The sequence below is a fragment of the Phoca vitulina genome, unplaced genomic scaffold (assembly GCF_004348235.1).
Source record: "Phoca vitulina isolate PV1807 unplaced genomic scaffold, GSC_HSeal_1.0 scaffold2, whole genome shotgun sequence".
NCBI classification, from domain to species: domain Eukaryota; kingdom Metazoa; phylum Chordata; class Mammalia; order Carnivora; family Phocidae; genus Phoca; species Phoca vitulina.
The window spans coordinates 70,654,989-70,680,601 of record NW_022589705.1 but is presented as its reverse complement, the minus strand read 5'-3'; the positions used below and the strand labels follow the sequence as shown (position 1 = coordinate 70,680,601).

Below are 25,613 nucleotides of genomic sequence, written 5' to 3'. Positions count from 1 at the left end.
AGAGGATGGAAAAGCAACATGATATAAGGAACCCGTCTGTGTCCCTGAATAACTGCTTGGAGCACAGCTGCCCCACTGAGCTGGACCACTCACTTCAGAAATGTTAACTCCCCCTCAGAGTTGTTATGTGAGAAAGAAACAAACTTCTTTGTTCCTTAAGCCACTGTATTGTCGAGCCTCTTTGTTACAGCAGCTTAGCCTTTCATCCTAACTAATAAAATCATGCAGCTTCCTTTGTACGTATGCTGAATAGCTTTACAAGTGACCAGTTAGCCATCTTTTTAGAAAATAGCCCTAACTGCCCAAGCAGATGATAAATACTGAAATTCCTTCCTGTGGCTACTATCTCAAGATTTCTTCATCCTGGTTAAAGTTATTTAATAATTAAAACAGATCATTTATGTAGAGACCCACTTAGCTTTTATGCTTTCACGTAATTATTTCAACAAACACTTGATTTTCTAGATGTTGGGGATATATAGACAGGTTACTGCCTTCATAAAAGCTTGCCTTCTAGCGCTTTTTTGTTGGTGGTGTTTTTAATGTTGTGTTTTAAGCAGAAAAATCTCTTTGTAGGAACTGAGGGTTACAAAGGATCAAACCATGTACCTAGACTATAGATGAACAGTTTTCCTGCTTAGCCCTAAAAATCAAGCAAAATATTTTAAAGACTAAGAATCCTGCTCTCTGATTTTCAGAGTCGAAGTATTTCCTACCCACTTAAAAACAGCATTGCCTGAACTACAAGAATTGTAAAGCTAGTTAAGATTTTTACTTTCTATGTCGACTTTATCTCAATAAAACTGGAGCAAAAAATTTTTTACTGACAGAGGTAGATGGACCAAATAGCTTGCTGAGTGCTGGAATTAATTACCAAAGCCATTTAGAGAGCACTGCTGTGGACTGGAGGCTCTGAGCACCTGGACCAAAGGGCTCGGCTTGTCTAGGGATTAGCTGAGGCCAGATGGTACAAAATGGCACTCTTCATCCTCCCTCCAGGCTGAACAAATAGCCCAGAGCTGGTCTCCGTGGTCCTTTCCAGCTCTCAAATGAGGTCTGGAATGAGATATTTAGTAGTAGTAACAGAGGGAAGCAGAGGTTTGTCCTGGCTTTGCCACAACCTGCTCTATGGCTATGGAATATCCACGTTTTGGGCCTCAGTTTCCCCATCTGCCCAAGGAGGTGCTAAGGATCCTTTCATCTCTACGTTTACCACAATCACTAGGAAGAACTACTTCCCTTCCCTACACTCAACAGCAAGGTCATTCAGAAGGCAGCAGGCGGAGAAGGGGAGATCTACCTCAGTGCAGGGCCTCAGACTGGGGCACCAAGCTGATTTCTAGTGAGTGTTCCTCTTCCCTAGGCTCCCTGCTCATGGTGAAGGAATTTCATCTTGTTGACTTTACAGTTTCTAAGAATGGGGCAGTGGGCACAACCACAGTGCCTTAAATTTCGTAGGTACTTCATAAATATTAGGCACTTGGATTTCTTTCTTTCAGGAAACTCCTGATTTCCAATTGCCATAGAGATAGTAGTGAGTTCAATGAGAAGTTGCTGCTCCAGGGAGTTCAGATGAAAGGATTAAAGGTTTTTTGAGGTAGGATTATTAAAACTAGTTTTTCCTGCTTCTCCGTTGAAACTTTTTTTAAAGCTTTAAAATATATTCAGTGACTTGAGTGAAGAGCATTTGAGAGACTAAGGCTCCTCCTAAAATTACAGCCAGCTTAACAGAGCCTCAGCGCCTGCACTGCGGCTCACCAGCTGTCCTCCCGTGCGGAGCCCCTCTGCCCACTGGTTAAGGGGAAGAGAAACAGCATCTCCCTCCCAGGACTACGTGAGAAGAGAAAGTATATAAAGCGCTTGGTCCTGTTTGACTCACAGTTAAATATTCATCCCCACTTCCACTGGGAAGGTGTGACTTTCTGCTCTGTTAGCTCCTGAAGTAGTTAATGTAAAACTGATTGGGAAAACTCTATTATGTTTCATGTAAAGAACAACATGCGGCGGATACAAAGATAATTTCTTCTTTGACTTAGAAAATCTTTATTCTTGAAATTCAAAGTCGTTAAAATTGGGTAAAGCTCAATAAAACTCAAGAGGTCCAGGATATCCCCCAGAGTGGGGAAGGAGAGAGGAGAAGCCACTGAAGTCATGTTGAGAACCTTAGCCTTCAGGTCACGTGGTACCATATCTACACACCTGGCTCCAAACTCCTGCCCTAGCATCATGCTGTGCCATGTTACGTGCCTTCCCCCAACACATGCACACTTTCACACACTCGGGGTGGGGGTGGGGGTGGCGGCAGGTCCTCGGATTACTTGCTCTTATAGCAAGTGTGATTTCTTTGCAGCCTTATTACAGCTATAATTCTGTAATTATTTAATCAGTGTGGACTTTCTGGATCACCACTGTATCCTCTGAGTCTAGCAAAGCACCAAGCACATGGTAAGTTCTGAGGTATCTGCTGGCTGAATGAATGGGCTGGCCATAGCTTAAGAATTCATCAGACACTGGTTTTTGGCCTAAACCCTAGCATCTGAATGAAGTTCAGTATAAGGTAAGTGAACCCTGCTGGAATTAACTGGGGAATCTAGGGTAAATGGTTAACGCCCAAAACAAGAGACCTGACAGAGGTGGCAGGAGAAATCCATGCACACCCAGATGCTGCTAACAGGAGAGGTGACAGATGAAGATAGTATGTGCTAAATGCTCTTTTGGGTAAGGGGGGGGAGGGGGAAAGAATATATATTTCTATTTGTTCATTTTTGCATTAAAACACTCTTGAGAGAGAGAGAAAAAACTAGTAAGTATCTATTTGGGGAGAAGGGGATAGAGATGGGAGCGAGATTTCTCAAAGAATGTCTTTTTTTTTTTTTTTTAAGATTTTATTTAGGGGCACCCGGGCGGCTCAGTTGGTTGGGTGTCTGCCTTCCGCTCAGGTCATGATCTCTCAGGGTCGTGGGATGGAGCCCCACGTCAGGCTCCCTGCTGGGTGGGGAGTCTGCTTCTCCCTCTGCCCCCACCCCCGCCACCCCCTGCTTGTGCTTTCTCTCTCAAATACATAACATTTTTTTCTTTAAGATTTTATTTATTTATTTGACAGAGAGAGAGAGAGACAGCGAGAGAGGGAACACAAGCCGGTGGAGTGGAGGAGGAAGAAGCAGGCTTCCCGCCGAGCAGGGAGCCCGATGCGGGGCTCGATCCCACGACCCCGGGATCATGACCTGAGCCGAAGGCAGACGCTTAACGACTGAGCCACCCAGGCGCCCCTCAAATACATAACATTTTTTTAAAAAATGAAGATTTTATTTATTTCAGAGAGAAAGAGAGCCACCCAGGCACCCCTTAATGAATGTCCTTGATATCATTTTGATTTTTGAACTATGTAAACAAATTCTGAACTATGTAAACAAAAAAATAAAACTTATAAAAAATGTTAGAAGGAGGGCGCCTGGGTGGCTCAGTCGGTTAAGCGGCTGCCTCCGGCTCAGGTCATGATCCCAGGGTCCTGGGATCGAGCCCTGCATTGGGCTCCCTGCTCAGCAGAGAGCCTGCTTCTCCCTTTCCCTCTGCCTGCCACTCTGCCTACTTGTGCTATCTCTCCGTCAAATAAAGAAATTAAAAATAAATAAATAAATAAAAATTAAAAAAAATAAAAATGTTAGAAGGAAAAAGAAAAAAAAGGTAAGGCTATGGAATTCAGCACTGTTTAAAAAAGGTCAACCAAGATTGATAGTTCTTTACCTTCTCCTCCTACACACAGCTAACCAAGAACTGCTTTTTATTTATTTATTTTTTAAAGATTTTATTTATTTATTTGACAGAGAGAGACAGAGTGAGAGAAGGAACACAAGCAGGGGGAGTGGGAGAGGGAGAAGCAGGCTTCCCGCTGAGCAGGGAGCCCGATGGGGGGCTCGATCCCAGATCACGACCTGAGCCGAAGGCAGACGCTTAACAACTGAGCCACCCAGGCGCCCCAAGAACTGCTTTTTAAAGTCCAGCAGAAATGCTCCTTCTTCCATGATCCTCTTCCCCCCCCTTCCCTCCCCTCCAAAGTACAATTCTACATACCTCTTATGGCCTTTAGATATTCTCTTCCCTAGACTGGCTGTTTGTACAGTATGAACAAAGCTCCCTGAAAACAAGAATGACATCTCATTTTATCTCTGTTTTTCCCTCTAGCCTGTCATCTAGTAGATTCTGAACAAATAAAGTATTACTTGAGTAAGGTTATGGCTTAATGGATACACCCCGTTTGGGGTGATGAAAAAGTTTTGGAAATAGAGGTGATAGTTGCATAGCACTATGAATGTAATTAATGCTGAACTGTAAACACAAAAATGCCTAATTTTATGCTAAATACATATACTCAACATTGCTGGAAATCACACATCTCCAAACACCCTCTATGTCTTCCAGGAATATAAGTGCTCAATAAACATTTGCTAAATAATGACTAGACAGTATGATCATATGAAGAATGTCAAGTTTGAGAAAAGGCTAACATGTTTTTATTTTGTTTCATGGTTTGTTTGTTTTTTTTTTAAGTAGGCTCCAAGCCCAGTGTGGAGCCCAACGCAGGACCTGAACTCACGACCCTGAGATCAAGACCTGAGCTGAGACCAAGAGTAGGATGCTTAACCGACTGAGCCACCCAGATGCCCCAAAGCTATTATGTATGTTGATAACAGAGCCTACTGTGTATAAACTAGACACGGAATATACATTTTTTTAAGGACTAAAGAGACTCTTGGAGGGATGCCTGGGTGGCTCAGTCGGTTAAGCGTCTGCCTCTGGCTCAGATCATGATCCCAGGGTCCTGGGATCGAGTCCCGCATCGGGCTCCCTGCTCTGCGGGGAGCCTGCTTCTCCCTCTGCCTCTGCCTCTCTCTCTCTCTGTCTCTCATGAATAAATAAATAAAATCTTTAAAAAAAAAAAAAAAAGAGACTCTTGGAAACTTTTTCTTTATTTAACTTTTAATAAAAATATAGACTCCTAACTCAATAGAAAGACAGCAGTGATAGTAATTATCACACAGGAGGACCTCAACAAATGTTAAAGTCTCGTTTTCAAGTGCCACGTCATGACCACCTCCTTCTCTCCTTCTCAGTGGAATTCCAAGAACTGGTTGAGGTCACTTAATCATCTCACTGGGGCTGGGCCTTTCCTGTCATTCACCCAAATCCAGAACTCCTGATTTGTGGCTCACAATACTTCAGTCATCTTTTATAAAAGTATCTGAAAATGAGATATTTTTAGCCAGAGTCAGGGACATAAAACTTTTTTTTAAGGGATATAGGAAATTCAGGTATTCATTACCAAAAAGATCCTCAAGTATTAAAAAGTGCAATCTGTGCCTCTTTCAAATATAGAACCTTTAAGGTTGAAAGAAAAAAAATTCCTTCCCCAAATCATCATTACCAGGCACATGAGCCAAACAAGGAGCTAACAAGGCCTGCTGTTCCCATGACAGAGAACACGAGACTTTAAAACTATACCACCAAAGAAAGAAAATGGTGGGGGCTTTCTGCATAGCACTCCTCAGTCCAGACGGGGATACAGACATAACCCTCCCTCCTGAACTGGGTCCCTACCTGTGCAAAGGCTACTGGACATGTCTCTTTAAACACCAGATTTCAGCTCTTTCTCATTCTGCCCTGGGGATCCTTTCTCTTTAAGCTCTTTGTCACGGTCTGGAGAAATACTCTGATTTTCTACGGTAGCTACAGCATCCAAGTCCAATCTTCTTCTCTTCTTCAGTTGGTGCAAGTGGGATTTGGATTTTATATGTGCTAAGACAAAACAAAACAAAAACAACTCATTAGAACTTTCTAGAATCAATCCTAGAAGCATACAAAATTAACTATACAATCCTTTTCTTTAACAATAACAGGATCAACATGTACTGGTATAGCTGCTTAGCATTTTTAAGGGAAGGCAAAGTTATATGGCCAGCAAGCTACAATGCATTAAGTGTACCCTGCTGGGTGCTTTATATCACTAATCCTCACAGCCATCTTGCAGGACAGTATTATTCAGCTCATTTTATAGAGGAGGAAACTGAAGTTCACCGAGGACTTCGATTTTGTCCAAGGACACACAGCAGGTAAGTTCTTCAGCTCACCTATAGTTCAAAAAGAGACCAAATTTTCCAGAATCAAGGCTCTAGACTCAATTTTCCAGTACGGGGCTTCTTGTTACAGATAGATTACCTTTCAACTCACTCAGCTAAAAAGTTATAAATCCAAATCCTTGTCTGTATTGCAGGACAGATGCTCTGTCCCACATGAGACCTAGAGCTCTCCTTGCACTTCTTCCCAGCTCACACAGGTTGCCCCAGCTGATCTGACATCCCTCTGCCTGGGTTAGACAAGCCATCTGAATGACTAAGCCACAAGGTTCACATTCTCCAAGCACACAATGCTCCAGGGAGGTAACAGGAAGCATTCTTCTCTGTCGGTCCTTTCTGAGGGTCCACAGAAGCCATAAAGCTGAAAGGCCACTGTTGCCTGATACTAATTTCTTTTTTTTTTTTTTTAAGATTTTATTTATTTATTTGACAGAGAGACACAGCGAGAGAGGGAACACAAGCAGGGGGAGTGGGAGAGGGAGAAGCAGGCTTCCCGCTGAGCAGGGAGCCCAATCCAGGGCTCAATCCCAGGACCCTGGGATCATGACCTGAGCTGAAGGCAGACACAAATGACTGAGCCACCCAGGCGCCCCTGCCTGATACCAATTTCTGACCTCTCACCCCAAAGACTGTTCCCACTCTCTAACTCATACTAGCTTCTTTTTACTTATTCTTTTTCAAGGAAATTTTCTTTGGAAGCCTCTAATGAGATAGACGACTAGATTAAATGATCTTTGATATCTATTAAAAACATCATTTTAAGGGTTTCAAAGCAAAAAACAAGTAAAGAAGAGGTTAGAAGTCAAAGAAAAGTTTACTTGGGGGAAAAAAGTCAGCTTTATTTTCCAGCTAGAGCCTAAGGCAAAAAAGGGCTTCTGGCCTGGCTCTCCATGGCAGCAGGAGATGGGAGCAAGGACTTGACAGATGGCACTATAGAAGGGTTCACACAAGCTAAGCTCACAAAGGCTCACAAATGTTGTTTCTTTAAGGCTATCCCTGAAGGACATTCGACAAATCGAACCACTAAGTTTCTTTTAGAAAAAACAATCAGACACTCTCTTTCTCTTCCCCTTTCATCATTATAAACCAATGACAATCGAGGCTTCTTCTGCTGTTTGGGCAAATCACAGCTATCCCCAGTCTCTGACAATGGAGTTCATTTTGCCAGCGTTACCAGTTAACAGAACTAATCATTCTATTGGTTTGTATGGGGAGAAAATGCTATTTCTAGGAAAATCCCATGCAAGGCAGTACTCTGAACAGGATTCCAGCCACTGGGTCCCTACAAGCCTTACTGTGCTCAAAAGGAGTGAGCCTTAAACAAGTTTCCAAATCCAATGTAAACTCAAGACTTGGGAGGCCCTGGCCCTTTTTGGGCTTTGACTAGAGGACTACAAGAATCTGACAGGGGAGTTCAGTATGACTGTAGTAGAGGCAAATCCAGGCTCTAAAGCGAAAGAGAGAATTAGGTCAGGGCCCATGCTGGTTGCTCAGGAGTGCCTTTAAAGAAGACATCACCCTTTGGCCACCTTCTTTATACAAGTCTGACAGTCTTGCTTTCAAGCTTCTTTTTTTCTTTTTTAAGATTTATTTATTTGAAAGAGAGAGTGTGTGAGCATGCATGGGGGAGGGGGCGGGGGGGGCGCTTAGCGCAGGGTTCAATGGGGGGCTCCTTCCCACAACACTGAGATCATGACCTGAGCTGAAACCAAGAGTCGGATGCTTAACCTACTGAGCCACCCAGTGCCCCTGCTTTCACAATTTCTCTTAACACTTTTCATCACAGCTTTAGCAATCACCACCATTTCAATATATTACCTTAAAAATTACGAAAGAGACCCCACTTTCAAAGAATGTACTCGGGAGGAGTAACTGCACTTCCTCCCACCCTCCCAGCTGTTTCTGCTTCTTTGGTGTCTTGGGTGAGTTGGCTGGTATCCCTTACAATCCCACCTCACCTGCACTGCATTCTAAACATGAAAGGCCAAGAAACTGCTAGAGGGTAGGATCAGGAAAATCAAAGGAGCTCTGGAAAGTTAACTGCAGACCTCTCAGTATAAAATATCTACTTTAGGGGTGCCTGGGTGGCTCAGTCGTTAAGTGTCTGCCCTCGGCTCAGGTCATGATCCCAGGGTCCTGGGATCGAGCCCCGCATCAGGCTCCCTGCTCAGCGGGAAGCCTGCTTCTCCCTCTCCCATTCCCCCTGCTTGTGTTCCCCCTCTCACTGTCTCTCTCTCTGTCAAAAAATAAATAAAATCTTAAAAAAAAAAAAAAAAGCAGACTCCAGCATTCAACCTACTGAAGACCTTAAATTTCACGAAGTCACTGTGAGCCACCCCTACAGATTTCTCCATGCCCTTCCCCAGATTCTACCTGCCCATTCACGGTCCCCAATGATGATTCGATCACAGAGGTCACACATGTGGTAACTTCTCTTGTTCTCCGTTTCATTGTATGGCATCTTTACTGGAGCAGCTGCAGGCTTGTGGCCCTGAAAGAACGGGGCGGGGGGGGGGGGGGGGGTGGGAGAGAAGCAATCGACTCAAAGAGATTTGGATCTCATTCTCTGATATTAATAAGGAGACTGGGATTTTCCCAAGATTCCTTTTTCTCATCCCAGAGAACAGGTGGACTACGGACAGATTTTAGCAACAACCTTTCTAAATGTGAAAGCAGAAACACAGCCTCCAGGGATCTAAAAGCAGCCAGCTCTTCTGCTCTATTCCATGGAAAAGAAAGCTTGGTTCCCTACCAACAACGGTGCCGGCTAAAGAAAGCTCTCTGAAAGCCAGACAATACGCAGTACTATGATTAATAATCACCTGGATGAAACTTTGCACGATTTCAAGAGCAGGTTCAAGAACAGACTCTTCCCACTTCGAGACATCAGATACTTCTAAGCCATATACTGGGGGGACACTGGGACCAGGTCCTAATGATGACAAAGAGAAGTTGTGAGAAGTCAGCCTCCAAGACCCAATCAATTCTGCTCCCAGGGCTCCAAAATCCTCAAAGGAAATACATGGGGGCCAAAGGAATAAACATTCTGATCATGCCATTCATTCTAACTAGAAATATGAACCAAACAACTACATACAATCCAAGAATGACCTAGAAGGTTCACTGATCTGTAGCCAACAAGTCTAGCTGTATAATCCAGAGACTTCTAGAGACAAGATTTTCCAGATCAGTCAGAAAAACAGAACAGAGTAACAGCTCTAGTGACTACCACATGGGCTACAATATGAAGATAGCATATCATAGGAGTAAATAAATTAACAGCTTGAAGTAAATGCCTGTTCTAAGTTGCCTATCATCTTACAGTGATGTTGCTCTTGTGGCAAAAGAGTTCACAGCTTTCTTTAGGAGCAGACACTAGTCTCAGGTTTGTATATATCCCTTCAGCAGTATGGCATTCATGAAACTTGTTGATACCATATGGATATTCAGGGACTGGGAACAGAAGAGTATCAATCAATGAGCCACTAAATCTGAGAACTAGAAAGAAGCCTTGAAATTGAACTAGTTGAGCCCCTTCTTTTAGGAAACAGATCTAGAGGAGTATTCAAGAAACACCCTTTGGTAAATACTTCTGAATGGAGAGGTGACTGGAGATAGCCTAGAGTACAGCCACAGGCATTTTGTCCATTGGAGCCAACTCTGTTTAGTCTCTCCTGGTAGCTTCCCCTGTCTATGGACACACTAAATTGCCTTCCACAGCTAGGTCAAGTCAGTTGCCTAAAGGCAAAGAGCATCTCCCCATGGACAAAAACATCAAAGTCCTTAGGATGCCAACGGCTGGCAGGTGCTGGCCTTTTGATTATGCCAACCACAAGTAAGATTCTTCATAAAATGGATTGGGCTGCACCTGCCACCACACGGAAAGGTGAGACTGGGAGGGTGTAGGCAGCATCCACAGCACACCTGGCCTTGGCTAAGCTCTGCACCTGTTTCCAGGCCACTCTATATTTTCCCTTCCCCTCGGAGCCCTTTGTTGGGCTTCTGTGCCCTGTCTAAGCACCTTTCAACAAGTTCTCGGCTCCCAGCTGCTATTTCTGGCATGAGTCCAAGGCCAAGTTGGGGCGGGGAAGTCCCTCTGGCTTCTTGCCAGAGCCATGTCCCAGCAGACTAGCCCTGGCCAATCACACACGGCTCCTGGTTTACAAGGCAGCTGTGCCTTTCACTCTAGCACCAGAACTGAGCCGGCATACACATGAATGAGGAATGGGCAGATGATGCACTGTGTGCCATCAATCCCTCCTGACTCAGAGATGGGGGAGTTATTGTGGCTTTACAACAGGAGGAAGTTTCAAATCATTACAAAAAACATCTTTTGTTACAGACTAATTGTTAGCCCTGGGGAGAAGAGAAGCTGCGTTAGAAATCTGTAGTAGTGAATTTCAGTCGATGCAATTCAATTTCGATTTTAGCTGAAGCCAAGAACTCTATCTGACAGGACATGCAGAGAAAGCAGGGTAAGTAGAAGGAAGTATAAAGAGCCCCTTGGTGCCAGAACTACCCCAGAGAGCTCTGGCAGAGAGCGAGCACGGGAGAGAGAACTTCAGCAATCAGTGGTCAACAACATGGATCGAGGTGTTCCTGTTCAGAGACCCTGAAGAGCAGAGTGGAGGCCTCAGCTGTCCTTATCTATAACTGAAAGCAGAAGTCTAATGGCAAAAGGCAAACAGGACTATTTAAAAAGTGCCTATAAGATAAAGTTGGTGTTTCACTTAATCTCCTTTAAATTAATCTCCTTTTAGCTCATAACCACACAATTTCTCACTGGAGGCCCAATATCAATGCTGTCTAGCTAAAGTGATAGCTATAGGAAACAAGAAAAGCACTATAAAGTACAGTGTGCTGGGGGCGGGGGGGTCAGGCCTGCATTCAATACTGCTTATTCAGCTGTCAGATTTTTGGCAAGATACTTAACTTCTCGAAATCTCTATTGCCTTATCTGCGAAAATAAAAGAATAACACCTACCTTGCAGGCTCAGTAATATATGTACAGCACCAAATCTAGTGTCAAAGACACAGAACAAGGTCAAATGAAGGAGAATTTCCTTCCCTTTCCTTAAAAGTGCTGTTCAGTTGAAGGCAAAGCTGCAGCGCTCGGAAGCACCACGTACCTGAATGTGAAGGCAATGCTGGGAGAACTGGTGTAGGTTTGACTTTTTATACTGTTCATCTGGCCTAAGAACCATTTTCTTTCTTTTTTTTTTTTATTAATCTCCACACCCAACATGGGGCCCAAACTCACAACCCCCGAGATCAAGAGTCACATGCTCTTCCAACTGAGCCAGCCAGACACCCGAGAACCATTTTAATTAGGAAAACCTCCCTACAGAAATCTGACTGCACTTCAGGCACAAAATCTGAAGCTAAAGTCAACCTTGAGCACCAACTCTGCGAAGATGTTGCTAGTATGCTCTTACCTGTCTGCAGCCAGCACCCATGTGTTCAACTCCTGACTGGAAAGATTCCATTTGTTTTCTAAGACATTACAAAGAAGCATCCCTGCATAGTCATTTATGCAGCAGACCCTCTCCCAGATCAGGTCCCCAAAGCTTAGGACAGGTCCAGAAACTAAAGTTCCTTTTCTGGGGGAGCTAAGGACATCTATATTCTACTGGAAACAGACCCAGGAGATAAGGAAAAACATAAGACTTACTGCTCAAAAAACGGTTTTTAACCCATCGGTTTTGTTTCCGGGCATATCTTTTAGTCACTTGTTTCAGAGACTCAATACCTGAAAGACAAGGTAGATCTAAGGAACCTCTAAGTTCTGACCAAGCCGAAAGGCAAGCCCCCCTAGCCCAGCAGAGGAGAAAATCAACCATAGCAGCACACTGGAGTACACTTGGTAGACAAAAATCTTAATTCTGAGTTGAAGGCCATTTGGGACTCTTCTGGCCTCAACTCTTTCTCAGACCATACCAGCGGGGTACTCTGCCACCCAAGAATGTCCAAGTATAGGTTAGATGGAGGAATTCACACCTTTCTTTAGGAGCTGGTTACTAGTCTCTGGTGTGCATTTTCCCTCAGTGACCAGGTACTCGTGAAATTCCTTGAAGCCAATGGATTGGAAGATACCATGTTGATAGTCCTGGCTGGGAACAGGAGAGCATCAGCAGATGAGCCATTGCATCTGAGAGCTAGCAGGGGCCTTAGAGAAGATCTAGCTGGGCCATTTCATCTCACAGATGAGAAACTGAGATCCAGAGCAGTTACTGCCTCTCTAAACTTCCTCCACCACCCCCCACCAGCTCCCTGGTTAGTTCCCTTGAAAATTAACTCCTGGGAATGTCTGAGATTAGAAAAGTGCAACTGTAACAAGTACACCAGACCTCCTTCCAACAAGCCTTGCCAATGCCAAGGACAAGGACAAGGCTAATAAACAAGTAGATCCAAAGCCAATACTACATTTATGATCTTTTGATCATAAGCAAGGAAGGGAGAGTAGGTCAAAGAAATGGCCAAATCCTCACCTATTTTCTGCAACTTTCTTCTGATTATAGCGTCTGTGAAAATCTCTTAGTTCATCCAAGAGCCCAGCAGCAAGCATGTCATCCACCCTCTTATCCAAGCGCTCATCTAGAACTTCAATCACATTAGCCCATCAACCAGCAAGCCTGTCATAGGTGCCCACTAGACACTTACATGATGAATGGACAGGCTGCCACAAGAAGAACAGTTGTTCAAATGGAAGAAAGGGTTCAGAGTCCAAAGATTATAGAATAATTCATATTATATTTGTCATACTTAAGACTGCACTTCAATAAAAACAGCCAAAATGAAGCATGTCTTATTATATATAGAGAAAGCTTACAATTACGACTATTAGGAAGGACAAATATTTTATTATGGAATGTATATTCATTGTTTACTTTACAGGTAGCTGAGAGACCCCTGGATTATCCTTTTTACTTTTTTCCATTATATTTGTTATTCTTAGTGTTCTTTTACATTTAAGGACTTTCAGGGGCGCCTGGGTGGCTCGGTCATTAGGCGTCTGCCTTCGGCTCGGGTCGTGGTCCCAGGGTCCTGGGATCGAGCCCCACATAGGGCTCCCTGCTCGGCGGGAGGCCTGCTTCTCCCTCTCCCAGTCCCCCTGCTTATGTTCCCTCTCTCACTGTGTCTCTCTCTGTCAAATAAATGAATAAAATCTTAAAAAAAAAAGAACTTTCAGATGACACCTTGGATAGGAAAAAGGAACTTCAATCCAAAGCCATCCTAGGTACATCTTGAACTATTGAGCCAGACAAAGGAGCAAAGAGTCAGGGGTCATAATCATTCAGATGTGATGGCCAAACCTGATTATGACCAAAGGTGGTGGTCAGCTTTATTATGAATCAGATTCCATTATTTTATGAATTGTAATACGTTTTTAGTCACAAAAATTTCATTTAAAAAATTACCTTTCTCTATAAACTTGTACCTGAGATTTATTTTAACAACAAATTTTCACCATTTCAACCATGCTCTACATTATCTGCCATTGCTACTTCTCAGCCTGCAGTAACAGTAACCTTTTATCCTATCTTCCTAAAAAGTTTGTATTTATTAAGGACTCACCACATGTTATACACATTCTGAGCACTTTGTATGTTGTAATTCATCTAATCCTCAATACATATACGTATTATTATTATTATCATCATTAATTCCAATTTACAGAAGAGAAAATTGGGGCACTGGAAGGTTAACTAACTTTTTTTTTTTTAAAGATTTTTATTTATTTATTGAGAGAGAGAGAGAATGATAGAGAGAGAGCATGAGTAGGGAAGAGGGTCAGAGGGAGAAGCAGACTCCCTGCTGAGCAGGGAGCCCGATGCGGGACTCGATCCCAGGACTCCAGGATCATGACCTGAGCTGAAGGCAGTCGCCCAACCAACTGAGCCACCCAGGTGCCCCGGAAGGTTAACTAACTTGCCTTAAAACTCACATAGCTAGAAGATGGTGGAGCAGGAATATGAATCCAGATGGTTTGGCTCAGAGACCGTGTTCTTAATCGTTCATATACAGACCTAGCTCATAGGTTACCCTTAAAAATGGGTATCCCGGGGCGCCTGAGTGGCTCAGTCGTTAAGCGTCTGCCTTCGGCTCAGGTCATGATCCCAGGGTCATGGGATCGAGCCCCACATCGGGCTCCCTGCTCAGCGGGAAGCCTGCTTCTCCCTCTCCCATTCCCCCTGCTTGTGTTCCCTCTCTTGCTGTGTCTCTCTCTGTCAAATAAATAAATAAAATCTTTTAAAAAAAAAAATGGGTATCCCTTCTCTGTGGCCTCACAGCACTACTTTCCAGCACAGCATTTATCACAATGTAGTATCTATATTTGTTTGCTGCCCTAGACTGGGAGCTCCTAAAAACCAGGCACAGTCTCACATTCATCTCTGAAATCCAAGTAACTATGCAGCATACTTGGCACTTCATTGAATGCTTACTGAATGTTAGCTGGATGAAGAAGTTAGCACTATCACAGGGCATTATCATACTTTACAAAAAAAAACACAACATAATCAGGCTAGCTAACTAACCATTATACCCATTTCTCAGGCCTGCTGCCTCTGGAATAATCAGTGATACAGCCTCCACCCAGCCAATCCAGGGAATCAGACCTCCTTCCACAGAGCCTTCCTTCTCTTTCTCTTGAGAACTTCCCTGGATGGCAGTCTCTTACCCATCCCACCCATCTCCCTCTTATCCCATCCTTGGTATCTTACCCTAGTGCCAGGGCCACCCTTCTTCCCCTTCCAGACGGATACCTAGGGGAAAGGCACTGTGCCTTACTAAGTTAATGAATAATAGTAATTATAAAATTAAAAGCTAACACTTATTTAGTGCTTATTATGAGCCACTCATGGTTCTGGGCAGGCTCTATCTCAGATGTATTCTAAGGCATCAAAGGGCTTTTTTACCTGTCTGGTCAGCATGAAGCCAGAGGATGCAAAGGTTAGGGAACTTCAGAGGGCCTCCAAGGGGACCACCACCTTCCTCTGCATGTTGACGATGAAGAAATTCACTATGAGAGATTCCCGTTTCTTCAAACACTTGCAAGCTCCTAAGTCATTTAAAGGGGCGGGGGGGGGGGGGCACACCCATAAAAACCATTAGAAAATATTCTCAAATGAAACAAGGAGAGAGGCTATTTATTATAGAACACCTCTTTCTCATTTTCACTATATAAGCTCCTGAAGCCATGAAGGTCTGGGGTTACTCCAATCCTATAGCTACTCAGAAAACAGTCCCAAAGAAAATTTTAGGTCAAGTAAGAATAATACTATTCTTCTAAACATATATTAATTTTTCTAAACTCAGGTTCAGAAACAGCAGGCTTCTTCCACACAAATAGAATGGGACTCACTCACCTTCAGGTAAGCAGTAAAAGAGCTTATTTGGGAGACTGTTACAAGCCAGCAAGTCCAGTCTCGCTGGAACGCCTTTCCCACAGTACAAAAGTATGTTGTATATCCAGCTCATCAACTTTTTTTTTACATAGGTGTAGAATTAAGGAAGAACTTCTGACTGATTTGGTACTCTACTAGCACAAAGACCACTGCAGAAAGAACTCACATACTTATTCTTCAGCCACCCTCGGCTCTGTCTGCCTCTATTAGTTATGCAGCCCTAGGTAATGTAACTCTCAAATCTACACTCCACCACTCTGGGTGACTGCAACTTATCAGATTGAAAGTGATCTTTCCCTCCCTGACCCAATTCTACTTCCTGAAATCCTAACACAAGAGTAGAGACCCCTTGTCTTTCCGTACTACTGATCACTCAAAGAGGACCTGTGAGGAAAAACTGTGGTAATAGATAATCTCAATTATCTGGAGGCTGGGATACAGTCTCAAACTAAAAGAAAGATGAGGGACGCCGGGGTGGCTCAGTCAGTTAAGCGTCTGCCTTCAGCTCAGGTCATGATCCTGGGGTCCTGGGATCAAGCCCTGCATCGGGTTCCCTGTTCTGCGGGGAGTCTGCTTCTCCCTCAGCTCCCCCACCCCCGTGCCCTGCTTGTGCTCTCTCTTTCTCTCTCAAATGAATAATTAAAAACCTTTAAAAAAAAAAAAAAGAAACATGAACAAAGTCCTCCAGTCCTCTCTAAAGAAGAGACTCTAGAACTCTTGCTTAGAAGCTTACTAAGTGATGCAGCCTCCACCCAGCCAATCCAGGGAATCAGACCTCCTTCCACATTCCTAGGTAATGAGAGGGGTTTCGTAATAGCAGTTGGTGCAGATTGGTGTATTCCCAGCACACAGGTTGCAAGGCCCTGCCTGAGGTACTGCCTCAGTCCACCTCCTCTTACTAAGACACAATTCTTGACTCATTACTAGTTTAGAAGTAGCAAAATGAGGACAGGTTGATAAGAAAAAACTCATCAATAAAGAGAGGATAATAAAGACCAAAATCTAGAATTACACCATAAAACAACATAAAAATGAATGTTCATCATTAATGTTCCTGTTTTCCAAAAATTTTTTAAAGATCTCTATTAAAATGTTTTAAAATAAAATGTTTGGATACTGAAAGTATAAATTTCATTTATCTAGAATGTGCATTATCACCTGAGATGATACTGCTCTCAAGGAGGCAAAAAAACTTAGACATTACAATGGTGTATGACACTCCAAGGGGCAACCATACCCAAAGAAATATTATTCTTTAGTACTAAATTTCATGAAGGACAGGGAGGGAGGGAGGCACAATTAGGAAAAAAGTTTCTAAAAAGTCTCTGGGTGTGTGTGGGGTGGTGGGAGATAATGAAAAAGGATTAAGAAACACTGATCTAGAACATTCATTTGCGTGGAATACTTTATAATCCCTATCAATACCAGATGGTGCTATAATACTTAATCTGTGTAATCAACCGTCCTTTATTAGATCCTCTACTCTGCTAGATATGGTATCACTCCCAACACTGCAGAAGAATAAACTTAACACACGAGGCTGCAATTTCAAAACAACCTAAGAAAACATGACCTTATGAGTTCATTCACCACCTCTGTCTTCCCTTCAAGAAAGCCTCCATATGTGAAGGTGAGTTGGTCTATGAGACAGTTTATAAAATCTACCTCCCACTGGGAAAGCTGCTGGGGCAGAACTCAGCATTGCGCCATCAATTATGAAACTCAAATCACAATGTAAGCCAACTGCATGCCAGAAAAAATTTATATGAAAACTGTTGTACACGCAAAGATCAAATAGGAAATGAAGCGCAATTACCTAGGCCCTAGGGAAAACTCTATTGTATTATACATTTTAAAATAACAACAAAGTTGGGTGCAATTATTTATTGATGGAGGTGGACTGAGGCAGTACCTCAGGGCCTTGCAACCTGCGTGCTGGGAATACACCAATCTGCATCAACTGCTATTACGAAACCCCTCTCGTTACCTAGGCACACTGAAGAACTGACTGCCCAACTCCAGAGGGACTCAGGCTCAGTGGGCCCAGGCTTTCTTACCTGGCCACTTTGCGCTTGTCATGTGGGTGCAACTTGGCAGCCATTTCTGGGTCCACTTGGCTTAGGCGTTTGTGGAGTACATGGCCATCCTCCTTTTCAAGCTCTACTTTCCGGTCAATCACCTTCTCAGTGCCCACCTCCTGGGGCTATAAAAAGAAGGTTTAGAAGTAAATTTAATTCAATAGTTCAACAAGCATTGCAACAGTGTATATGCCAGGCACTTTGCTAGGAGTTAGAAATACAGAACAGAGAGAAATCAGAAGGTCTTGCCATATAGTGAGAGAGAGACCACAGAAAATTCCAGTACACTGTGGCAGTGTTGGGAGGCCACAGCACACAAAGGAGGACTTACTGCTCAGGGAAGTACTCAGGTACCTGCTTCCTTGTCAGAAGTACAAACAGGAACCAGGGCTAACATATCTGTATTAACATATCCAGAAGTCCAATCTTCTCAGCAAGTGACCAGTGTGGACCAGGACTGCCCACACATTACAGTTTGCAAAGTCTCACCCTATGCAATAGCGTCTCCATAAGAAAGGTTAGTGTTGGACATCTCACTGATGTACAGATTGTAATAGCCAAGAAATGCTGAGTCAGACTGATGAACTGTTAACTCACATGGAGTTGCTAATTAATTCACAGAGGAGCATTTTTCCCACACACGGCCCCTGCCCTCAGGCCACCCTGGAGGAGCACACTTCACATACGGAGGTGGCATTTGCTTCAGAATATTAAATAAGAAAATTACAGTTGCTGAGTTTAAGAAACAGACAAGAGTCAACCTTCCTCCCACTAAAATTAGCTGGCAAGAAAGAGGAACCCATTTCCTCAGTGACTTATAAGTGAACTAAACATACCTTAGTATTGACAAGAACTTTCCAGAGCAGAGACTCAATGTAATAATTGGTTCCTCCCACGACAATAGGAATTTTGTCTCGGGCAAATATATCTTCAATGTGAATGTTAAGAAAGACATCACAATATTTAATATCAAGAAGAGCATCCTGACTCACTTGGGAAGGAGGTATTAGCAAGAAACCACACTCATTTACTCATCTGGAGAACAGAGGAGAAAGGGTGGAAACCAAGATGAACTGATAATCAGTCTTCACTGTTTCCCATGAGTTCTCAGAAGCATTTCCTATTAGTTCTGGAGGGACTTGCATAAACCAGATACAGATGCATGATGGTAATTCCTTCCAGTTCTAGAAATTTCTAGGCCTTGCTGCTAAAATTCAAAGCTTGCTTGGTATTCCAAATCAGTTTAACCAGCACAAGCCCAAGGGCTCTCAGAGAACCAAGTGTCAGCTGCTCAGGAAGCCACCAAGGTGATGTCCATTGTGTGACTGCCTTCTAAGATAAAATACAAGCTGGTTTCTCTATGCCATGGTTCTTAGACTCAGTCAGTCCCCACCATTATGTGGTAGTACTGCACATTTCAGCCCCATTTGAGACTTTGCCAGATAAACTGAGAAGCACAGGTTCCAAAGACAAATCTCAATTACCAGCTCCAACTCTCTGATAAGTTACTCAGCCTGAGCTTCAGTTTTCTCACCTGTAAAATTCTCCTGAATTCTAAGGAGCATTAAATGTGACAAGGCATATAAATCCCCTACCATGATGCCTGAAATATTTGCTTTCAATTGAATAAGTACTGAATTTACTTGAGCCACTATTGTTTCTATATCCCTGCTACTTTGAATTCTTCTCTTTAGAATCCCTGTTGAACAGATAATTATCTGCTTTATGAAGGGCTTTGCTTCTGAAGATAATTGATAAAAAGAGACTTTCAACCTAGACAAAGACTCATTTACACACTTCTTTCCCTTGCTAGCCTGTCTGTGGGCACAGAGATAGATGACCTCTTTTCTACCAGAAGCACACGAACCCAAGAGGTTGGGGTGGGGTGGTAAGAAAGCTGTTACCAGGGCGCCTGGGTGGCTCAGTTGGTTAAGCGACTGCCTTTGGCTCAGGTCGTGATCCTGGAGTCCCTGGATCGAGTCCCGCATTGGGCTCCCTGCTCGGCGGGGAGTCTGCTTCTCCCTCTGACCCTCCCCCCTCTCATGTGCTTGCTCTCTCTCATTCTCTCTCTCAAATAAATAAATAAAATCTTAAAAAAAAAAAAAAAAAAAGAAAGCTGTTACCAATCAAGGATCTTAAAGAAGAAACACTGTTTCTCTATTTTTTTTTTTTTTTTAAGATTTTATTTATTTATTTGAGAGAGAGATCGAGAGAGCGAGAGCGAGGGAGAGCAGGGTGAGGGGCAGAGGGAGAAGCAGACTCCTCGCTGAGCAGAAAGCCCGATGCGGGGCTCCATCCCGGGATTCTGGGACCATGACCTAAGCCAAAGGCACACTTTTAATCAACTGAGCCACCCAGGTAACCCCCCTCTACTGGTTTTTTTAAAAAAGAGAAATACTATATTCCCCCTATTAAGTATAGGGAGCATACAATTACAGTAAATGTAATAAAAATTCAAATATATACTATGATTGACAAAGGGAAAGGAAGCAAGGAAAGTAAAAAGGGAAGGGGAAAATGGTGAGATGCCAAAAAGAGAGAGAGTGGAAAACAGGGAAGGAGATGGGATAGGAGATATTTGGTGGGAAAAAGGTTTAACTTGTTTGCCCAAGCCATGAAACAACTGTGATCCTGGGCAAAACCCTTCTCTCTGGGCCTCTGTTATCTAATACCTTACTTAGCCTGTCAAATCAAGAAGGTTAACTGGATACTTCTTAAGGTACTTTCAGTTCTGATTTTGGGTTCATACCTAAACTCAGAAATCTCTAATCCTGTAAATGATGTGATTAAGTCATCCCTACTGCCCTCTGAAAACTCTATTTTCTATCAGCTTTTTCTGAACAACCAAACTGTCTTAAAGCAACAACATACATTTGGTGATATGTTCTAATTTGCCAAGGGCTTTCATATACATTATCTCATCTGATACAACTGTCTCGTAAAGCAGGTAGGGTAAGAATTATCTGCATTTTAATCTCTGCCTATTTGATAGGCAAAAAAATATGATTTCATTATTTTGATTTGCATGGCCTTAACAGCAAGGGTAAACCCTTCTTCATGTTTACCATCATTTAGATTTCTTCCTTTGTGAATTACTACTCAGGCCCTTTAAGTATTTTTCATATTGATTCATATGAGTTCTTTATATATTAAGGATATTAACCATTTGCCTTTCCTATGTTACAAATATTTTTTTTCCTCTGGCTTGCAGTGTGTTTTTTAATTTTGTTTATAGTGGGCTAATTTTTTTAAATTATAAAATATTCAATACATACAAAAGAACATACATAAATTATGAAGCCTTATAATAAACATATACTCATGAAGCCAGTGTAAGAAAAGGAGTGTTATCAATTCTTTTGAAGCTTCCTGTGTATTCATTCCTATCCCAACCCCCTACTTCCCCTCTCTGTGGGGAAACCTGAGATTTGCTATCCTGAATTGTTTGGTTTTTCTTATCATTCCCTTGCTTTCCTTTACCTAATTCCTTAGGTATATGTAACCCCGTAAAAAATATATTGATTAGTTTTGCTTGCTTTTTAACTTTTATAATAAATGGTATGAGTGTGTATGGTATGAATGTCTATAATTTCTCACATTTTACATTGTTTCTGAGATTCTTCCACATTGCTGCATGTAGCTACAATTTATTCATTTCACTGCTGAAAAAGTACTTATATGAACAAAGCAAATTTTATACATTCTTCTGTAAGTAAGAATTCAGGTGTTTATGTTTTTGCCATTAAGAGCAATGCTGCTATGAATGAGATCTACCACCTATCTCATACGCGTGGCAAGCTTACTCTAGGGTGGATACCTAGTTCTGGTTGATATACATTCTTGCTGACACAAATTCTTAATTCGTACATACTCAAAGCTAGCTACTTTCCTTAAAAAAAAGGGGGGGGTGCCTAGGTGTACAGTCAGTTGAGCATCCGACTCTTGGTTTCGGCTTAGGTCATGATCTCAGGGTCCTGGGATCAAGCCCCATACAGTACATGGAGTCTGTTTGGGATTCTCTCTACCTCTCCCTCTGCCCCTCCCACTCATGCTCTCTCTCTCTCTCAAATAAATAAATCTTTAAAAACAAAAACAAATCAGAAGGTTATGGGGATGGATGGTGGTGATGGTTGCACCACAATGTGAATGTATGTGATACAACTGAACTGTACACTTAAAAAATGGTTAAGTGGTAAATTTTGTGTATATTTAACACAGTTAAATAAAGGAAAAATTTGAGTTTAAAAAATCCATTAAGATAACTTTTTTAGAAACTATGTATCTACAAAGTCCTTCCCTACTCTAAAATCACATAACTACTCAATCATATATTATCCCGTTTGTTTTAAAGTTTTAAAAATACATGTATTTAACTCTGAAATCCATCTGCAATTTATGTCATACATAATGAGGTCATGATTTTATTTTTTTCCAAAAAAATTAGCTGTCCCAAGAATATTAACTACTGCATTATTTCTCTACTGTTTTAAATGCCACCTTGATCATAAGGTAAATATATACAGCCATTTTAATTTGTATCTGAGTTTTCTATTCTGTGTCATAAGTTTGTCTAGTATAAGTTCCATACTATTATAATTATTGTGAATTTTCCTTATGTTTTAATATCTGGCAGTCCAAATTTTTTAAAGCAATCTCTATACCCAACATGAGGCTTGAACTCACAACCCGGAGATCAAGAGTTGCATGCTCTACCCACTGAGCCAGCCAGGCACCCCATCTGGAAGTCTGGACAATTAAAATATAAGGACAGTCCCCCTTATATTATTCTTTTTTCAAAATGTACTGGTGTTGAAACTAATATAACACTATATGTTAACTATACTAGAATTATAATTTTAAAAAATAAACAAGGGGCACCTGGGTGGCTCAGTCAGTTAAGCGTCTGACTTGACCTCAGCTCAGGTCTTGATTTCAGGGTTGTGAGTTTAAGCCCCATGTTGGGCTCCATGCTGGGCGTAGAGCCTACTTAATCAATCAAAGATCGCTGATCACAGAAAAAAAAAATTGTTTTTGCAGTCCTCCCTCACCCAACAATCCCTATTAAATTCTAACTCTAACTCCGTATTTATAAATTGATTTTGTATCACCATTTAAAGGGTGGGAAACTGAAGCTGAGTTGGGTAAATGCTCTACCCAATAAAATTCACTTGGTCCAAAGAGGCAGTTCTGGGACTAGAACACAGATGTTCTAGTTCCTAAATCAATGTTCTCTCCACTAAAACAGTTTCTCAAATTTTAATATGCATATGAATCACCTGGGACTCTTGTGAAATGTAGATTCTGATTCAGTAGTTCTGGAGTGAGGCCCAAATTCAGCATTTCTAGTAAGTGCCCAAGGGATGGCTGATGTTGCAGTCTGACAAGACTCTGAGAAGCAAGGGCACTATATCTTTTGATCCATATAGTTCTGATGGGGGTGCTACCTATTGGTTGTTAAGTCTTGGGTGCCCCTGCTTAGAAGAAATTGTCAATGAAACAAAAACTTCTTTCTTGGCTTGGACTGCCTTATACCCACCAAGCCTAGTTGCTGTCTTTCCTAAGGATATCAGAGCAGTTGCCTTGTTCCTGAAGTCCACAACTGTGTAATTTGTCACGAGAGGATCCACAAAGCTGATCATGTGGTGCTGGCATATTCTCTGCTCTTGGGCAGAAACCTTGTTGGTGATGATGTCCAGGCCTTCATAAACCTAGGGGAAAGAAAATTAGCATGAGAAAGTCACCTGCCTCCATAAAAGGTACACTTGCCCTCCAGCCAAACATGTCACTGACCCAAAGCACCAGAATAGATGTGTTCTTCTTCTTCTTCTTTTTTTTTTTAGAGTAGATGTGTTCTAAGCATATGTGTTCAGAGCACAGCAGACCCACCAAAACATAAGACAAAGGAAGTAGAAGAAAACAGAACACTGGCTTTCTTATCAAATAATGGCTATTAGCTTAGACTTCAAGATAAAAAGTGTATGTAAATCAATGCCCAAGTGAGAACTAATTCTGCAAAATTAACTGGAGGTTCTTTAGGTTCTTTAAGCATTTAAAAATGGGCAGGTTGTTTTATTTTACTTATCACAAGTCTCCAGAAAGGTAACATTTTGCATTGCTCATAGTTCTACTTCAAATGCTTAGATATTTCTTGGATTTAAATGGCTCTGAAAGATTTTTAGAATCTTGGTTCCATTTGTAGAGAAGTGGCCTATTTACAAAGATACATATAAAACACACACATATACACTTTGAAGTTAGAACCCCTAATACTGCTGTACTCTAATGGAAACATTGTGATCTAACCAAATTACTGCTTCAGGGGGTCAGCACATACAGTCTAAATACTCAAAGGCAATATCCTGTCTGTAAGCTCTTGATCTGCCAATTCAACTAAAAAGTTCAAATGTACTTTTTCTAAATGCAAGGTCTCAGATGGAGAACAGATCTGAAAATACTAGTTTGAAAATAGGGATGAATGCTTTGAGATTAAATGTTCTCTCTGTAATCACTGATTCTACAGGGAACACTGAATGAACAAATAATAAGTTCCATAGAGCCCACAAAGATGTTAAAAGCATTTTTTATCTCACATTTCCCTTTACTTACATGAGTGTCGATTAAGTACAGTACAGTATAATGGTTGGGAGGAAGGACACTGGCGCCAGGCTGCCTCAGATCAATTCCTAGCTCTGCCGCTCACCAGTTATTTGTACTTATGGGGTAGTCAGTTACTAACCTCTCTCTGCCTCAATCCCTAATCAGTAAAATGAGGATAACAGTATCTATCTCATGGGGTTGTTGTGTGGATTAAGTGAGTTAGTACATGTAAAGCACTTAGTTTTTGCCTAACACATTGCATATGCTATACAGGGTCATTATATAACTACCTACATTACGACCACTACTACTATCACAAGGCAAGGAGAATGGGAAATAAGTTTAGTGTCATTATCACTCTGAAGCTTCTGTGCTCTTAACTACTGAGGTTATTTACCCAAAAAGCATATAAGCTATCTTCAAGTAAAAGAAAATTGTTAATTAGTAAAATAAGTACAAAGAAATATAAAGAGCCATAGGGAAAGAACCAGCTCTGCCTTTAACTCATTTAATCTGTGCCTGACAACAGACTTGCATTCTTACACCTGAATACTGATGGAATCTTAAATCATAGGGTGTTCTTTTTTGTGTATCTTGAACAAGATGTCCTTCTGACATTATAAAGTGCCGTAGCATATACTGCACACGGCAGTCTTCTGCACAAATTAAGAAAACTAAAGGAGGGAAAGGAGTTAGTAATTGTGTGTTCTGGGCGCCTGGGTGGCTCAGTTGGTTAAGCGTCTGCCTTCAGCTCAGGTCATGATCCCAGGGTCATGGGATCGAGTCCCATGTCGGGCTCCCTGCCCCACAGGGAGTCTGGTTCTCCCTCTGCCCCTCCTCCCACTTGTTCTTTCAATCTCTCTCTCTCAAATAAATAAATAAATAAAATCTTAAAATAAAAAAAAGGAAAGGCATAGTTGCAAATGCACAATTACCATGCCCCACCTCCAAAAAAGCCAAAATGTAAACATCTCTACCAGTAAATTCTATTAGATATATAAATTTGTAGATAAAATTTCATCCTGAGTCCTGCCTTTATGTGTATCTTCTAGAACTCTTAAAACTGGTAAGTTTAAATAAACACATCAAGGGGCGCCTGGGTGGCTCAGTCGTTAAGCGTCTGCCTTCGGCTCAGGTCATGATCCCAGGGTCCTGGGATCGAGCCCCGCATCGGGCTCCCTGCTTGGCGGGAAGCCTGCTTCTCCCTCTCCCACTCCCCCTGCTTGTGTTCCCTCTCTCACTGTCTCTCTCTCTGTCAAAAAATAAATAAAATCTTTAAAAATAAATAAATAAATAAATAAATAAATAAATAAACACATCAACATAAATCAAACAGAAGGTAACCCCAGAACAAGGCTCACCTTATTTATGAAAGGAAGTGGCCTACTGTACTGTTTATG

General features: G+C 42.0%; 1 protein-coding gene across 9 annotated transcripts in view; it reads right to left on the bottom strand.

The window, feature by feature from the left end:
- The window catches only part of TRIT1 (tRNA isopentenyltransferase 1), a 71,409-nt gene that overhangs the window by 21,907 nt on the left and 23,889 nt on the right, over positions 1-25,613 (bottom strand). For 3 of the 9 annotated variants that reach the window (XM_032432146.1, XM_032432136.1, XM_032432128.1), the window contains exons 2-11: positions 23,184-23,324; positions 18,453-18,551; positions 17,596-17,741; positions 15,050-15,192; positions 12,620-12,731; positions 12,129-12,241; positions 11,803-11,880; positions 8,954-9,063; positions 8,505-8,622; positions 5,596-5,793 (exon numbers count right to left, since the gene is read on the bottom strand). In XM_032432146.1, coding sequence (XP_032288037.1) covers positions 5,624-5,793; positions 8,505-8,622; positions 8,954-9,063; positions 11,803-11,880; positions 12,129-12,241; positions 12,620-12,731; positions 15,050-15,192; positions 17,596-17,741; positions 18,453-18,551; positions 23,184-23,324 — 1,230 coding nt within the window. In that variant the 3' untranslated portion in view covers positions 5,596-5,623. Of the gene's footprint in view, positions 1-4,071; positions 4,136-4,970; positions 5,240-5,595; positions 5,794-8,504; positions 8,623-8,953; positions 9,064-11,802; positions 11,881-12,128; positions 12,242-12,619; positions 12,732-15,049; positions 15,193-17,595; positions 17,742-18,452; positions 18,552-23,183; positions 23,325-25,613 lie in introns of those variants that run through there. The other 6 variants (XR_004302660.1, XR_004302659.1, XM_032432112.1 and 3 more) reach the window with 5 other exon arrangements.